At 43.7% G+C, this 17,959-nt stretch overlaps 1 protein-coding gene across 4 annotated transcripts in view; it reads right to left on the reverse strand.

Annotated features, from left to right (window-relative positions):
• Nucleotides 1-17,959, reverse strand: part of ccdc78 (coiled-coil domain containing 78) — a 92,120-nt gene that overhangs the window by 60,930 nt on the left and 13,231 nt on the right. For all 4 annotated transcript variants that reach the window (XR_009513884.1, XM_059979142.1, XM_059979144.1 and 1 more), the window contains 2 exons: nt 15,136-15,310; nt 4,642-4,773 (listed from right to left, as the gene is read on the reverse strand). Coding sequence is in view for 3 of the 4 variants with exons in the window: in XM_059979142.1 (XP_059835125.1) it covers nt 4,642-4,773; nt 15,136-15,310 (307 nt within the window). In the remaining variant the exon portion in view is untranslated. The remainder of the gene's footprint in view (nt 1-4,641; nt 4,774-15,135; nt 15,311-17,959) is intronic.

The following is a 17,959-nucleotide window of genomic DNA, read 5'->3' on the forward strand; positions in this document are numbered from 1 at the left end:
GGTAGCTCATTTAGGAGAGGGAAAACTCCGATTTCAAACCTCCGCTGCCTTGCGGTTATACCTGCTCACGGGAAAGGCTTTGGGAGTAAACCCCGAGGAAAAATCCGGAGTTGGAGTCCCGAAGGCGGCTGACCGCTGTACCCAGCACCGGCACGGCAACTCCTGCGATGCCGCTGGCACCAAACCGTATCGACTTTCGTCATTCCTTTGGACTTGTCATCAGCATAGAGAGGGGGTGTCCCACTGCATGGGAACAGATGGATCTCCATATCAACTCTGCCCTGGCTTGTGCCCTGGAGAAGCCGCTCTCAGGAATCTCAGAGGCGCAGTACCCATGGTCGACCACGACCAACGGAGGCCACACATTAACGAGCATGTGTACCTAATAAAGTGGCTAGTCAGTGCAAATAAATGTCTTTCATAACATATGGTAAAGAAACTGTGTACTATATACTTAAAGAAAGTTGAATTTAATGAAAATATGACAGTTTAATAAAGTCCTTTAAAACATTGGTTAGTTTCAGCAATGCATAAAAGAGCACTGACAGTTTCCAAGAATTAATTCTGACTAAAACCCTTACATTTAAATGCCTAATTCAAACAATCTCAAAAATTTATTAAAAATATAGATTCCAACTATGCTGGAGTAGTTCTCTATTAACAGTGTAATTCAAAGTTTTATTACAACTGTGAATTATCGAGGTAGATTTTGATGAACTCTTTAAAAAATGATCCTTTAGAGTTTACGACAGGCTGAGTTATCGTCAGCTTGTGGATAGGTTTACAGCAGGTCAAGGAATCAAAACTTAGCTCAAAGAAAATGAGCCAGGCGCTTGCATTCTACGAACAAGTTTCAGCTGATACAAGGATTTCTCTGTGTTGCAGGCATCTCAAATTGCAGACACAAGAGATTCCGCAGATGCCGGAAATCCAGAGCAACACGTACAAAAGTCTGGAGAGGCTCTCAGCAGGTTGGGCAGCATCTATGAAATGAAGAAACAGTCAATGTTTCAGGACAAGGCCCTTCATCAGGGCTGGAAAGGGAGGGGGATGGCAACAAAATAAAGAAGTGAGAGCCTATCCTGCGCTGTATCTCAATAAAAGAAAACAAACACTAGAATGTAGCCCTAGTGATCCTTGTCTGACTAGCAGTCCTGTTCTTCAGTGAAAAATGTGTTTTGACTCTGTGCTAAATCATCTATCTGCCCTTCATTACTGAAATGTTAGTATGTTATCCATGTGCCTCTCTTGGATGGAGAATATCCATCCTGTGGGTGATCTGACCACCAGCCTCTTGTCAGGAAAAAGAGATCACTCTCCCTGTCCTCACTAAGTACTGGAGCAGCTATGGTGAACTGAACAGCTGTTTTCAGAACTGGTGGTTTTGAGTGCCCTTAATGACACGCAGCGTGTCATCGAACTTCTATAAACGCACATTGGAGAGCGTCCGACCAGTTGCATCACGGCCTGGGATGGAAAAGCCTACAAAAAGTAATGGATACGGTCCAGTCCATCACAGGAAAATCACTTGCCACCACTGAGCTCATCTACAAGGAGATGCCACAAGAAAGCAGCAGCTATCAAGGTCACCAGGAAACCCACCATCCAGACCATGCCGACTTCTCGCTGCTGCTATCAGGTTCAGGAACAGTTATTATCCTTCAACCTCAGCATGGTTAACTTCACTCACCTCAACACTGAACTGATTCCACAAAATATCGACTCACTTTCAATGACTCCACAACTCATGCTCTCAATAATATTTATTCTTTACCATACGCTGTACCATTGACAGCATACTCACCAACTGCATCTCAGTGTGCTATGGCAATTGTCCTGTATTGGATCCCAAAGCACTCTAGTGTGTGGTGAAAACTGCTCAGCGGATTATCAGCACCCAATTGCCCACCATTGAGAATATCTACCATAAACTTTGCCTGGGCAGGGCAAAAAGTACTTTTATATTTGTGTGCTGTAGCACTTACTTTTTATTCACAGTTATTTTGTAAATAACACTATTCTTTGCATTTCTGGTTAGATACATTTGGCTTTGTATCTGTACTCGGCACAATGACAATAAAGTTGAATTTCGTCTAATCTTTGCTTTTTACTTTTTTTTGTATTTGAACAGTTTGTCTTCTTTTGTACATTAGTTGTTTGTCCATGTCTGTTTGTTTGTAGTTTTTAATTGATTCTATTGTGTTTCTTTGTATCTATTCTGAATGCCCACAAGAAAATGAATCTCGGTGGTATATGGTGACACTACATACTTTCATGATAAAATTACTTTGAACTTTGAACTTACAAATTGTCAAGCTACCATGTCGAAGAGTTGAAAGCAGTAAGAATTTTAACATTACCCAGAACTTGGCAGCATTGTTCCTAAAACTCTGGAGATTGTTATGCCAATGATACTGTACTGACGAATTCCACAATCTCTTAAGGACTTTAAAAAAACAGCTTCAGGGACCCCTGTGCTGACATTTCAAAAACAGCAGAGATGGATTTCAAGGCCAATCTGTTCGGTGATGTTGGTTGAAGGTTAAATATTAGTTCAAGAAAATAACTGACATTTCCTTCTGAGTTTTAACTTCACTTATACATCTGAACACACTTGGAAAATCTGCAACCACAGGACCCAAAACTCATCCTTCACACCTCATTCAAAGGGATTGCCAAAAACAGAAGATAATGGAAATACTCAGCAGGTCAGGCAGCATCTGTGGAGAAACGGAGTCCATATTTCAGGTCAGAAACCCTTAGTCAGAATGAAAATAGGGAGAACTGAATTGAATTGACTTTATTTCTTATATCCTTCATATACATGAGTAAAAATCTTTGTTACATCTCCATCTTAATGTGCAATTTATAGTAATTTATAACAAATAGCATGTACAACAGGACAGTCAATTGAATCAGCGTGAATTAATCAGTCTGAGGGCCTGGTGGAAGAAGCTGTCCTGGAGCCTGTCGGTCCTGGCAAAAACATCTTGTAAGCCGCAGGGTGGGTCCGCGCTTTCTATTATTTCTTCAAAAGTTACCTCAGCTCAAAAAAGTAATCATTCTGAAGTTTCACATCCTGTTGATCATTTCTATGTTTGCAGCTGACATTTTTCAAGTCTTCACTGACAACAGATGGGTGTTTCAGCACCGTATTTCTGAGCATGCCTCCAAGAACGCTGAAGTATGACTGATGCTTATTAAAACACCTACTTTGCACAGTCAGCACTGCCAAAAGCGGCTCTTGCCAGTGTTATAGCACATAAAAGTCAGTACTTCACGTGAGCATGTAAACTTCTGTAGAACAATGACATAAGCAGCGAAGCGATACTGCCAAACAAGATACAAGGGAAGATGCAGATGGTGAAGATCTGGAATAATGTAGGTCCCATTCCCACTGCTCCCTGTAGTTTACTCCGGTTTCCACTCACATTCCAAGATGGAAAGTACATTCCGCGATAGTGATTAGTGGGCATGCTACGTTGGCACTGGAAGTGTGGTGTCACTTGCAGGCAGCCCCCAGCACATTGCGAGCGATGATGCAAGCAGCGCATCTTTCACTGTATGGTTTGATGTACTCGTGATAAACTAAGATAATCTTTTTTTTATTTATTGAGATACGGTGAAGAAAATGTCCTTCTGGCCCTTTGAGCTGTGCCGCCCAGCAATCCCTCCCCCCCCCACCACCGATTTAATCCTAGCCTAATCACGGGGCAATTTACAACGACCAATCAACCTCCCAACTCCCTGGGAGGAAACTGGAACACTTGGAGGAAATCCACGGGGTCACGAGGAGAAAAAACAAACAAACTCCCTACAGGCAGCAATGGGAGTTGAACCCGGGTCACGTGCACGTTAAAGCGTTGTGCTAGCCACTATACCACCACGCTGCCCATCTTCAAAAAAATTGCTAGGGTAACTCAGGTCAGGTAGCACCTAATGAACAAAATGTACAGTCACTGTTTCAGGCCGATATCTATATACATAGATAGCTAGGGTGCCTAAGACTCTTGCACAGTACTGTATTTGTCAACGTGGGGCAGAGAGTGAGTTTGTAAATATGGCAGGAGCAAAGGATGTTGGGAATGGTGAGGGTGGAGTGCCGCAGGAGGGGTGTGGACCAGGTGGAAGAGAAGGAGTGTCAGGGGCGAGGGGTGGCACAGGTGCAGACTCACCCAGCCCTGAGACACCAGGCAAGGTCATTTGATCCCAAACAATTGTTTTATTGATCGTTACAGAATGTCTCTCTGGTGCTTCCCTCTCCCTTCCTCTTTTCCCAACCATGATTCCTCTCTCCCTGCCCCGTTCCCACTCTCAGTCCACAACAGAGACCCATATCAGAATCAGGTTTGTCATCAATCACATAATGTCATGAAGTTTGTTTTTTTTCCCCAGCAGCAGCAAAGTGCAATACATAAAATGACTACAGTGCCGTGCACCCTAACTAAATACATGTGTCTCAGACTTTTGAGCAAGACTGTATGAATGTACTACTTATCATATAATGGAAGAATATCTTTTAAAATAACGTAGAAATATATCATATTAATTGGGATGGGGTTTGAGTTTTCAACACTCAACAACAATGTTTGTCATTTGATTTAAAACAGTTATGTCCTTTAGCTGAGACTGGTAGCTTACATTTTCATTGGTCAGTCGTCGAATCTGATCCTTGAGGACACTGGTTTTCTCACTCCCAGACTTGGTGGTCATATCCTCACCAGACTGATGTTGTAACGCTGAGATCCGTGCCCGGTACTGGGTCAGCAGTGACTACAATCGATTGGAAAACAGAGTCAAGACATGTCCACACCACATTCACAAGTCAGCTCGATCCTACAGGCAGGAGTATGTGATCAGACTCCTCTGTTGCTATGAACACTTTGTTGCTATTGCCTTTGTTATTCTGACTGGCTAGAAGCAAACTTCTTCTTTTGTAGCAAACGTCAGGGAGGTGGTGCGGAATGAATGAACTATAAGTTCCCTGTTATCCAAGCGACAGCAAACCTGCTGCTGGAAGGAGTGAATCTGGCTCAAAATTTCAAATAAATAATTGTCATTAAGAAGGGATCACATAGCACATTCTGTTGTGAGGATGTATAATCCTCATAAAAAATACATATTGTACTGCAACCTAAAACTGTTCACTTTTGTTCTACGAAACATATTCTTAAAATTAATTCCCATGCCAACAAATTCATCCCACATCGTTAAGTACTGGTGTAATGTCTGCAGACCGTACCCTGCCTCAAAGTTCAATACCACTGGCAGGACACAACAGGCCATTTAGTTCAACTGGTCTGTGCTGGTATTGGTTACACAACAGTCTTCTCCTAACCTGATTCATCCTTCCTCAATTTATGCTTCCATTCCTTTTTCTGTCATGGACTTGCCTTACATACTTCTTTGCCAATCGTAAACACATTATCTCCTTTAACACATAGAAGACAGTTCGATCTCAGTTTTGATTCTGCCCCACAACCAAACAGCCATAACCCTCTGGAAGACGAATTAACAAATATTCAGAATCCCCATCTCAATATGAGTTATCCTGGAAATAGAACTCTCTGGTTCTCAACTCCCCTAGCCACAGAAAACAGCTTTCTAACATCTGCAGATGCTGGAAATCCAGAAAAACAATATCTCTCCCTCTCCCCCTCCCTCCCTCCCTCTCTCTCTCTCTCTCTCTCTCTCTCTCTCTCTCTCTCTCTCTCTCTCTCTCTCTCTCTCTCTCACTCACTCACTCACTCACTCACTCCTGGGGTGATCTCTGCAGGCCAGGCAGCATCTATGTCGAGGAATAAAGATTCAATGCTTGGGCTGAGATCCTTCATCAAGACTGGGAAGGAAGGATGCTGCCTGAACTGCTGCATTCCCTGCTGAATTCCCCCAGCATTTTCTGTGTGTTGCTCTGGATTTCCAGCACCTGTAGAATCTTTTGAGTTTATGATGTGCTGAGTACCTCCAGCATTGTGTGTGTGTGTGTCTGTGTGTTTTGTTGGTGTGTATGTGGTGAGAAAGCTGTCGGAAAAGATTATTAGGGATAGGATCTATGGGCATTTAGAGAATCATGGTCTGATCAGAGACAGTCAGCATGGCTTTGTGAAGGGTAGATCGTGCCTACCAAGCCTGATAGAGCTCTTTGAGGAGGTGACCAGGCATATAGATGAGGGTAGTGCAGTGGATGTGATCTACTTGGATTTTTGTAAGGCATTTGACAAGGTTCCACACGATAGGCTTATTCAGAAAGTCAGAAGGCATGGGATCCAGAGAAGTTTGGCTAGGTGGATTCAGAATTGGCTTGCCTGCAGAAGGCAGAGGGTTGTGGTGGAGGGAGTACATTCAGATTGGAGGGTTGTGACTAGTGGTGTCCCACAAGGATCTGTTCTGGGACCTCTACTTTTTGTGATTTTTATTAACGACTTGGATGTGGGGGTAGAAGGGTGGGTTGGCAAGTTTGCAGATGACACAAAGGTTGGTGGTGTTGTAGGTAGTGTAGAGGATTGTCGATGGTTGCAGAGAGACATTGATAGGATGCAGAAGTGGGCTGAGCATTGGCAGATGGAGTTCAACCCAGAGAAGTGTGAGGTGGTACACTTTGGAAGGACGAACTCCAAGGCAGAGTACAAAGTAAGTGGCAGGATACTTGGTAGTGTGGAGGAGCAGAGGGATTTGGGGGTACATGTCCACAGATCCCTGAAAGTTGCCTCACAGATATTTAGGGTAGTTAAGAAAGCTTATGGGGTGTTAGCTTTCATAAGTCGAGGGATAGAGTTTAAGAGACACGATGTAATGATGCATATCTATAAAACTCTATTTAGGCCACACTTGGAGTACTGTGTCCAGTTCTGGTCGCCTCACTATAGGAAGGATGTGGAAGCATTGGAAAGGGTACAGAGGAGATTTACCAGGATGCTGCCTGGTTTAGAGAGTATGAATTATGATCAGAGATTAAGGGAGCTAGGGCTTTACTCTTTGGAGAGAAGGAGGATGAGAGGAGACATGATAGAGGTGTACAAGAAATTAAGAGGAATAGACAGTGGACAGCCAGTGCCTCTTCCCCAGGGCACCACTGCTCAGTACAAGAGGACATGGCTTTAAGTTAAGGGGTGGGAAGTTTAAGGGGGATATTAGAGGAAGGTTTTTCACTCAGAAAGTAGTTGGTGCGTGGAATGCACTGCCTGAGTCAGTGGTGGAGGCAGACGCTCTAGTGAAGTTTAAGAGACTACTAGACAAGTATATGGAGGAATATAAGGTGGAGGGTTATATGTGAGGCAGGGTTTGAGGGTCAGCACAACATTGTGGGCCGAAGGGCCTGTAATGTGCTGTACAATTCTATGTTCTATGTATGTTTTTTGTGTATGCGTGTGTCTGTATTTTATGTGTTTGTGTGTTTTGTCTGTGTTCTGCATGTGTGTTCTCTATGTGGGTGTTGCGTATGTGTTGTGTCCGTTGTGTGTTTTGTGTGTGTGTATGTTTTGAGCGTGTGTATTGTGTGTGTGTGCGTTTTGTGTGTATGCATATGTCTGTGTTGTGTGTGTGTTTTGTATGTTTGTATTCTGTGTATGTGTGTTTTGTCTGTGTATTCTTTGTGTGTGTGTATGTGTGTGCATGTTTTGTCAGTGTTCTGTGTTTGTTCTGTACGTGTATTCTGTGTGTGTAGCGTGTGTGTTGTGTATGTGTTGTGTCCGTTGTGTGTGTGTGTGCTTGTTTTTGTCTGTGTTTTGTGTGTGTGACACACACAAAATGCTGGTGGAACGTAGCAGGCCAGGCAGTATCTGTACTTCTTCCTATAGATGCTGCCTGGTCTGCTGCGTTCCACCAGCATTTCAAGTCAAGTCACTTTTTATTGTCATTTCGACCATAACTGCTGGTACAGTCCACAGTAAAAACGAGACGTTTTTCAGGACCATGGTGCTACATGAAACAGTACAAAAACTACACTGAACTACATGAAAACACAGAAAAAAACTACACTAGACTACATACCTACCCAGGACTGCATAAAGTGCACAAAACAGTGCAAGCATTACAATAAATAATAAATAAGACAATAGGCACAGTAGTGTCTATTTATGTGTGTTGCTTGAATTTCCAGCATCTGCTGATTTTTGCACGCGTGCGTGTGTGTGTGTGTGTTTTGCATGTGTGTGCATGCACACGCACACTTTGCTCTGGATTTCCAGCAATCTTTTGTGTTTCTGATGTGCTGATTTCCTCCAGCATTTGTCTGTGGTACTTTTTTGCGATTCCATTTTACCACTCATCTATTTCTGAGCTTCACGTTCTAATCACTATCTGACCGGAATCTGTTATACTTATTCCCATCTGGATTCTGATTATGACGTCTACTTCTGGATCCCTTTACAAGCGGAAACATTTTTATGTCCACCCTATCAAGAGCTTTTAAAATTTTAAAACATACTTTAAGATGACCCTCTCAAGACCACAGTGTCATTAAGTCAATAGCTGAACCTTCAGCTAATTTCCCTTTCCATAGTCCTTACCTCCGTTAACGCTCAAATATAAGTTTGATCTCAACTTTGACTCTGCTCCCTGACTAAACTAGAAGAAAGAATGACACATATTCATAATTTTCTGAGGGAAGAAATGTTTTCCTCATCTCAGTATGAGATGATCCCTTAATCCCTTATCCTGGAGATACTACTCTCTGGTTCTCGACTCCTCTGGCCACAGAAAACAACCTCACAGCATCTGCCCTCTCAATCCCTCCCAAATGAAATGACCCCTCATTCTTCTTAACACCAAAGGAGAAGTGCCCATTGGACCTAGCCTCTCCTCTCAGCTCTTGGTTCATGTATCAATCTGGACAAGTATATTGCTCCTTACAGAAAGAGACACGTTATATCTTGCCAAACGGGGACAGCACGGTAGCACAGCGGTTAGTGCAGTGCTCTTACACCGCCAGTAACCCGAGTTCAATTCTGCTGTTGTCTCCAAGGCATTGGCAAGGAAGTGGGCTTCACAGACTGAGCCAACATTTAATTGCCCATCCACAGTTGCCCTTGAGTAGCTGGCGGTGAGCTGCCTTCTTGAACCTGGTAATACTACAGGTGTGGATACATCTGCAAGACAGGAGGGAGAGAAGTCCAGGATTTTGACCCAATGTCGGTGATGGGTCGGCGATATATTTCCAAATCAGGATGGTTTGGAGAGGCGGTTGGTTTCCTTTAGGTGTCCACAGCTTTCTTGTGGTTGCATGCAGCCGTTGTCCTTGCTGTTAGAGGTGAGCATTTGGGAGATGCAGTCAGAGTAGCTGAGACAAGTAACAATACGGCATCCTGCGTTTGGTCCATACTACTGCTACAGTGCACCAGTGCTGAGAAAGGGTATGTTTAGGATGGGGTGGATGAGACGCTGATCAAGCAGAGAGCTTTTTACAGGATTGTGTCAATGCTTTTGAATTTTATATTAATTGCACTTACCAAAGGCAAATCAATAGTTTCAATACTTCCATTCAATATCAGAGACATGTGTGCAAGATACATCCTGAAATTCTTGTTCTTCGCAAACATCCAATAAAATAGACAATTGCCCCCATGAAGGAGTGGTAGTGAAAATGTTAGAACCCCAATGCCCCCCTCCTCCACCCTCGCACACACCAGTAGTGAAGCAACAACCCTCCCCTCCCCCATTTACTTCAGCAAAAAAAGCATCAGCACCCTCCACCCATCAAGCAAGCGATAGCAAAGCCCCCAAGAAAGACCACGATCTGTAGTACAACAAAAACTAATCATTCACCCAACAATTTGACATACCACAGGCTCTCTCACTCCCCCCCAATAAAGGGAAAGAGAGGTGCCCCCCCTTTCACAGCGAGAGGGAAAACATAACAAACCAACTCGTTGATTTGAGATGATAAAGTCTGTCACATCGCTTTTTTTTCCCTGAGTTCTACGACTCAAGAATAACCATATAGCATATAACCATATAACAATTACAGCATGGAAACAGGCCATTTTGGCCCTTCTAGTCCATGCCGAACGCTTACTCTCACCTAGTCCCACTGGCCCGCACTCAGCCCATTACCCTCCATTCCTTTCCTGTCCATGTACCTATCCAATTTTGCTTTAAATGACAATACTGAACCTGCCTCTACCACTTCTACTGGAAGCTTGTTCCACACAGCTACCACTCTCTGAGTAAAGAAATTTCCTTCATGTTACCCTTAAACTTTTTCCCCCTAAGTCTCAACTCATGTCCCCTTGTTTGAATCTCCCCTACTCTCAATGGAAAAAGCCTATCAATGTCAACTCTATCTATCCCCCCTCATAATTTTAAATACCTCTATCAAGTCCCCCCTCAACTTTCTACACTCCAAAGAATAAAGATCTAACTTGTTTAACCTTTCCCTGTAACTTAGGTGCTGAAACCCAGGTAACGTTCTAGTAAACTTTCTAGTGAATGTTAAATAGGATAAAAAGAATAAGCAACAAACTGTCCCCCATCAATGAGAGAGCGAGAGAGCGCGAGTGAGCAGCGATTCACCAGGAACACAGCCTCTGACAGCTGATCTGCTGTTCCCGATGTTTTGTTTTCTCCCACGATGCTTCAACTGGCAAAACCACAGAATCAGCTCATCCACAGGGCTGCAAAGCCTCGGAACCCCAAAGGCGTGCTCATTTTCTCGGCCGCATTCTTGGGATTGCGAAAAGCGGCCAGTCGTGAGCCCCCGGGACTTGGTGCTTATAAATAGAGGAAAGACGTTGGGGTGGCAGCAAATGTGAGGAATGCATCATTCCATGTCCCAGGGGGTTGCAGCTGTTCAGTCACGGAGCAAAGGGGAAGCTGCGATCAAACTAATTTTTGGGCATTAAAGGTGGTAAGGATTGTGGAAAGAGAAATTAGCTAAAGGTTGAACTATGATCTGACTAAATGACCAGCAAGTTTTAAAGTATGTTCAAAAATTTTAAAGGGGCTTGATGGGGTGGACAAGACTGCAGGACATCTAGCCTCTCACCTCCTCCTATAGCTGTATTATTATGGCTGGCTCAGTTGTGTTTCTGGTCAATGGCCATCCAGGATGTTGTTGATGAAACTATAAATGCCAGTGAGTGTCGAGTGCAGATGGTTAAACTCTTGCTGACGTGGAATAATGGAAGGTATGCACTTAAGAGGTCATTCTGATTTTGCAATAATAGATTCATGGTTTGCATAATAAGATTATAAATAGATCTATCAGATAGACAGAGACTGCTTCTTAGTAGGAACTTAAAATTGAATCCAAACTGTACAGTGGTGATAGTCATAGTACGTTACACTATTAATGTTGAACTATTAATCTGCCCAGTCCCATCAACCTGCAGGCACCCGGAGCATAGCCCTCCATACCCCTCCCATCCATGGACCTAGCCAAATTTCTCATAAATGTTGAAATCGAACACGCGTCCACCACTTTGCTCTGGCAGCTTGTTCCACACTCTCATCACCCTCTAGGCGAAGAAGTTGCCCCTCATGTTCCCCTTAAACAGTTCACCTTTCACCCTTACCCCATGACCTTGAGTTCTAGTTTCACCCAACCTCAGTGGAAAAAGCCTGCTTACATTTACCCAAGATACGAGGAGGCATTGCAAGTGAGGAACTCTTCCTCCCCAACAGAGATTGGAGAAGGATTCAATCACAAACTACCAAACAAAGATTGCTAAATTCTTCCAAAGAAAGGACATTAAGGTTGCAGAATCTAGGTAGGTAGACAGACGGGCAGGTTGTACATGATCCAACTGGTACTAGTTGCTAGAAGTATCTCTCTGATTTGTTCATATTTTATAACTTCAAAAGAAATACATGTTGGAACAGTTAAACAGACTGTTACCTGTTTTATTCTCTAAAAGAGAGTCATGAAGAAAGTCAAGTTTAAGGATTAAGTGTGATTCACGAAGAGAACACTCAGAAAGGGAGACGTGGCTTTTTACAAGACGTGGTTAAATGTTGCCACCTCCTGGATATCATTCGCTCTTACACTTTACCAAATGAGTCGCTCAGTAATCATCTATCAAGGGGTACAAATGTCCCCAAAGCCCTGGCTTCCTGAATGGACAGTAATGAAGGCAAGGACGGGAGGAACAATTTCCCAGCAGGTGACTCCATGAACAGATTTGGAGAGCAGATCATTACCACCAACATTCCTCACAGGACCACGTACAACAGGTTAAAGCAATACAAAGACATCACCAGAGAAGCAAGGTTCAGTATGGGTCTTCAGCTTTGCAGTCATCTCAAGGTCACCTTAGCACGATCCTTGCTCTCTGAGTTGCTCTGAGATTTTTGTAATTCCCTCCCCGCTGCTGCAGCTTTCAGCATGCAATTGGAACACATTGCAGCATCTCTCTCTGCCTAGTTATATTCATAAGAACATAAGATACAGGAGCAGAATTAGGCCATTTGGCCCATCGAGTCTGCTCCACCATTTCAACATAGCTGATCCAATTTTCCTCTCAGCCCCAATCTCCTGCCTTCTCTCCGTATCCCTTAATGGCCTAAAAAATCAAGAATCTATCAACCTCTGCCTTAAATATACTGAATGACTTAACCTCCATGTTACCTGCAGCAATGAATTCCACCAATTCGCCAATCTCTGGCTAAAGAAATTCCTCCACATCTCTGCTCTAAAAGAATGCCCTTCTATTCTGAGGTTGTGTCCTCTGTTGACCCTCCCACCATAGGAAACACCTACTCCATATCCACTCTATCGAGGCATTGATAGGTTTCAATGATGTCATCCCTCATTCTTCTGAATTCTAGTGAGTAGAGAGGCCCAGAGCCATCAAACGCTCCTCATATGACAAGCCTTTCAATCCTGAAATCATTTTTGTGAACCTCCTGTGAAACCTCTCCAATGTCAGCACATCTTTTCTTAGATAAGGGGCCCAAAACTGCTCACAGTACTCCAAGTGAGGCCTCACTATTGCTTTATAAAGCCTCACCATTACATCTTTGCTTTTATATTCTAGTCCTCTTGAAATGAATGCTAACATTGCATTTGGCTTCCTCACCACTGACTCAAACTGCAAATTAACCTTTAGGGAATCCTGCTCAAGGACTACCAAGTCCCTTTGCACCTCAGATTTTTGAATTTTCTCCCCATTTATAAAATAATATATGCTTTTATTCCTTCTACCAAAGTGCATAACCATACGCTTCCTGACACTGTATTCCATCTGCCATTACTCTGCTCATTCTCCTAATCTGTCTAAGTCTTTTTGTAGCCTCTCTACTTCCTCAAAACTACATGCCCCTCCACCTATCTTCGTATCATCAGCAAACTTGGCCATGACCAAATCATTGACGTGTAACGTATATTCACCTTTTCATTTACTCTCTCGTGTAGCACCATTCATGTTCGATGTCTGAGTACTTCCATAGATAACATTTAGTTATTGGATGAGGAAGAGATTGGATAGGCTGGGCTTGTTTTTCCTGGAGCAAAGGAGTCCAGGTGATCTGGTAGGCCTATGAGATTATGAGAAGCATGAATAGGGTAGGTAGCCAGGATCTCTTTCCCATGGTAGGAGGTGGGAAAGGATCAGTATGGACATGGTGGACAAAAGGGGCCATTACCGTGCTGTTCAACTCTGCCTGCTGCCCGTCACTATGTCGATGCCCTCCAATGCGCAGAAAATAAATTCCCATTTACACGATCAGTTTACAATTCAATTCCAAAGACTTAGAGCTTCTGAGTGAAGAAATTTCTCTTCAACTCAGACAGCCAACCCTTCACCCCAAGGCTCTGTTCTGCCATCCAACTACCCCAGCCTCCACTTCTAGACTCTCCAAAGTGACGCACAGTGTGAGAGAAATAAATAAAAGTGACACGAGCCTTCCACACACTGAACCGACTGTGTCCCTATCCCCATCCTCTACTCTTTCCATCTGCCCACCATTCCTCCCCCCCATCTGGTTACATCCAGCGTCGAGTTATAGAGCACTGCAGCAGAGAAATGGCCCTTCAGCCCATCTAGTCCATGCCAAATTGTTATTCTACCCAGGCCCATCAACCTGAACCCGGACCAGAGCCCAACATACCCCTGCTGCCCATATACTTGTCCAAACTTCTCTGAAATACTGAAATTGAATCTGCATCCACCACTTCCACTGGAAGCTCATTCCACACTTGCACCCCACTCTAACTCAGGGATTCCCAACCAGGACTCCACAAACCCCATGTTTAATGGTACTGCTCCATGGCATAAAAATAGTTGAAAACCCCTGGTTCTCCCCTAACCTATGATCTCGAACTTTTATTTCACCTAACCTCAGCAGAAAAGAACCTGCTTGCATCTACCCCATCTATACCCCTCATAACTTTGAATACCCTCTATCAAATCCCCTCTTATTCTCCTGTGCTCCAAGAAATGAAGTCCTAACCTTTTCAACCTTTCCTTATAACTCAGGTCCTCAAGTAACTTTCCTTTCTCATCAGATTCTGTAACCTGTGGCCCTCTGTTCTCACTTCCCAGTTTTTCTCTCTATTTCAAAGTTTCAAGTAAATGTATTATCAAAGTAACACACGTCTCCATATACGACCCTGAGATTCATTTCTCGCAGGAATTCACAGTAGAACAAAGAAATACAAAAGAAACAATGAAAAACTACACAGAAACAAAGACTGACAAACGAGCAATGTGCAAAAAAGGCAAACAGCAAATACAAAAATAAATAATTAACAGATAGACAGATAATGTTGAGAACACAAGTTCCCACCCTTCCCTCTTCTGTCTAGCTCTACCTGCCCATCATCTCCTCCTCACCTGGCCCACCTGTCACTTGCCCCTCACCTCTTTGTACTGGAGATCTCTTTACACTTTCAGTCCTCAAGCAGCGTCGAATATTCCTTAGCCTCCACAGATGATGCTGGGCGTACTGACCTCTTCCAGTAGCTGTTTTTCTTTTCTTTGTTTGAATGCCTATTACCCTTCCAGTACTTTCCATGGGCAGCTCATTACACAATTCCAAGCTACAGATGCCTACTGCCACTTCAAATACCCTGATGGCTTAACAAAACCTAAGCATCGCCAGCCTTTGATAGAGCATCTAATGAATCGCTTAGGCTGCAGGAACTAAACAGAACCGTGTTTGCCAATTGCTACGCAGTGGATAACATCTTCCGGTGCATACCTCAACAAAGTGGTCATTTAACACAGGGAAATTTTTCACTTGAGAGAGGGTGGCACACATTCGTAGGACGGCCGAAAGATGCTGCGTGTCTGGATTAGGGGGCAGGCAGCAAATAACCCGGGTCTTGCAGTTCCCTCCAAACGCATCCTGGGTCAGCTGAGTTAGTTTGGATTCACTACAGGACATGAATACAGGAAGAAAATGATGGACAGACACATTAATTCTTATAATATGTGACAGTGCAAATAATAATAGAAACATAGAAAACCTACAGCACAATACAGGCCCTTCGGCCCACTAAGTTGTGTCGAACATGTCCCTGCCTTAGAAATTACTAGGCTTACCCATAGCCCTCTATTTTTCTAAGCTCCATGTACCTATCCAAAAGTCTCTTAAAAGACCCTATCGTATCCGCCTCCACCACTGTGGCCGGCAGCCCATTCCACGCACTCACCACTCTCTGAGTAAAAAACTTACCCCTGACATCTCCTCTGTACCTACTCCCAGTAGCTTAAACCTGTGTCCTCTTATGGCAACCATTTCAGCCCTGGGGAAAAGCCTCTGACTATCCACATGATCAACGCCTCTCATCATCTTATACACCTCTATCACACCTCTCACCCTCCATCGCTCCAAGGAGAAAAGGCCGAGTTCACTCAACCTGTTTTCATAAGGCATGCTTCCCAATCCAGGCAACATCCTTGTAAATCTTCTCTGCACCATTTCTATGGCTTCCACATCCTTCCTGTAGTGAGGCAACCAGAACTGAGCACAGTACTCCAAGTGGGGTCTGACCAGCATCCTATATAGCCGCAACATTACCTCTCAGCTCCTAAATTCAATTCCATGATTGATGAAGCTCAATACACCATATGCCTTCTTAACCACAGAGTCAACCTGCGCAGCTGCTTTGAGCGTCCTATGGACTCGGACCCCAAGATCCCTCTGATCCTCCACACTGCCAAGAGTCTTACCATTAATACTATATTCTGCCATTGTATTTGACCTACCAAAATGAACCACTTCACACTTATCTGGGTTGAACTCCATCTGCCACTTCTCAGCCCAGTTTTGTATCCTATCAATGTCCCGCTGTTACCTCTGACAGCCCTCCACACTATCCACAACACCTCCAACCTTTGTGTCATCAGCAAACTTACTAACCCATCCCTCCACTTCCTCATCCAGGTCATTTATAAAAATCACAAAGAGTAAGGGTCCCAGAACAGATCCTTGAGGCACACCACTGGTCACCGACCTCCATGCAGAATATGACCCGTCTACAACCACTCTTTGCCTTCTGTGGGCAAGCCAGTTCTGGATCCACAAAACAATGTCCCCTTGGATCCCATGCCTCCTTACATTCTCAATAAGCCTTGCATGGGTACCTTATCAAATGCCTTGCTGAAATCCATATACACTATATCTACTGTGTTTAGTCACATCCTCAAAAAATTCAATCAGGCTCATAAGGCACGACCTGCCCTTTCAAAGCCATGCTGACTGCTCCTACTCATATTATACTCCTACTCTCCAAATGTACATAAATCCTGCCTCTCAAGATCTTCTCCATCAACTTACCAACCATTGAGGTAAGACTCACTGGTCTATAATTTCCTGGGCTATTTCTACTCCCTTTCTTGAATAAAGGAACAACATTCACAACCCTCCAATCCCCTGGAACCTCTCCCGTCCCCATTAATGATTCAAAGATCATCGCCAGAGGCTCAGCGATCTCCTCCCTCGCCTCCCACAGTAGCCTGAGGTCCATCACATCCTGTCCCGGTGACTTATCCAATTTGATGCTTTCCAAAAGCTCAAGCACATCCTCTTCCTTAATATGCTCAAGCTTTTCAGTCTGCTGCAAGTCATCACTACAATCACTAAGATCCTTTTCCATAGTGAATACTGAAGTATTCATTAGGTACCTCTGCTATTTCCTCCGGTTCCATACACACTTTCCCACTGTCACACTTGATTGGTCCTATTCTTTCACATCTTATCCTCTTGCTCTTCATGTACGTAGAATGCCTTGGGGGTTTTCCTTAATCTTGCCCATTAAGGCCTTATCATGGCCCCTTCTGGCTCTCCTAATTTCCTTCTTAAGCTCCTTCCTATTAGCCTTATAATCTTCTAGATCTCTAACATTACCTAGCTCTCTGAACCTTTTGTAAGCTTGTCTTTTCTTCTTGACTAGATTTTAATGATAAACTTTTTTAAAACTATAACTGGTTTGAGATTTATGTTTAGATATACTGCAAAGAGCAGGCCCTTCCGCCCAACGAGCCACACCACACAGCAACCCACCTACTTAGCACTAGCCTAATCACAGAACAATTTACAATGACCAATTAACCTACTAACCAGTACGTTTTTGGAATGTGGGAGGAAACTGGAGCACCCGGAGGAAACCCACACACTCACAGGGCGAATGTCCGTACTCCTTACAGAATTGAATTCTGAACAAAGCCCAAGCTGTAATTGCATCGCACTAACCACTACAGTACCGTGGAACCCCATAAAAATTGGCGGAGCTCCGTCTGTGAGCAAGGCATCAGTACTCTCTGTGAGGAAGAGTTCCATCTGCCTTAACGCTGCGGGATCTGGACATTCTAGTTCCTGGTTCTGAAGGCTGGTTTTGCAGTTACATTAAATGATTGGATAATCTAGCAGAACATTATCACTGAGTTGAATACAGAAGTATGTGAATTTTGCTCCATTTATAAACGCACAGAGGCCATTTCTCAAATACTCTGTATGGTACTGGTTTCCTTATTTTAGGGTTTCTGTTAAAGCATTAGAAACAGTTCTGAGAAGGCTTACA

This window comes from Hypanus sabinus, chromosome 9 (assembly GCF_030144855.1).
Source record: "Hypanus sabinus isolate sHypSab1 chromosome 9, sHypSab1.hap1, whole genome shotgun sequence".
In the NCBI taxonomy this organism is placed as follows: domain Eukaryota; kingdom Metazoa; phylum Chordata; class Chondrichthyes; order Myliobatiformes; family Dasyatidae; genus Hypanus; species Hypanus sabinus.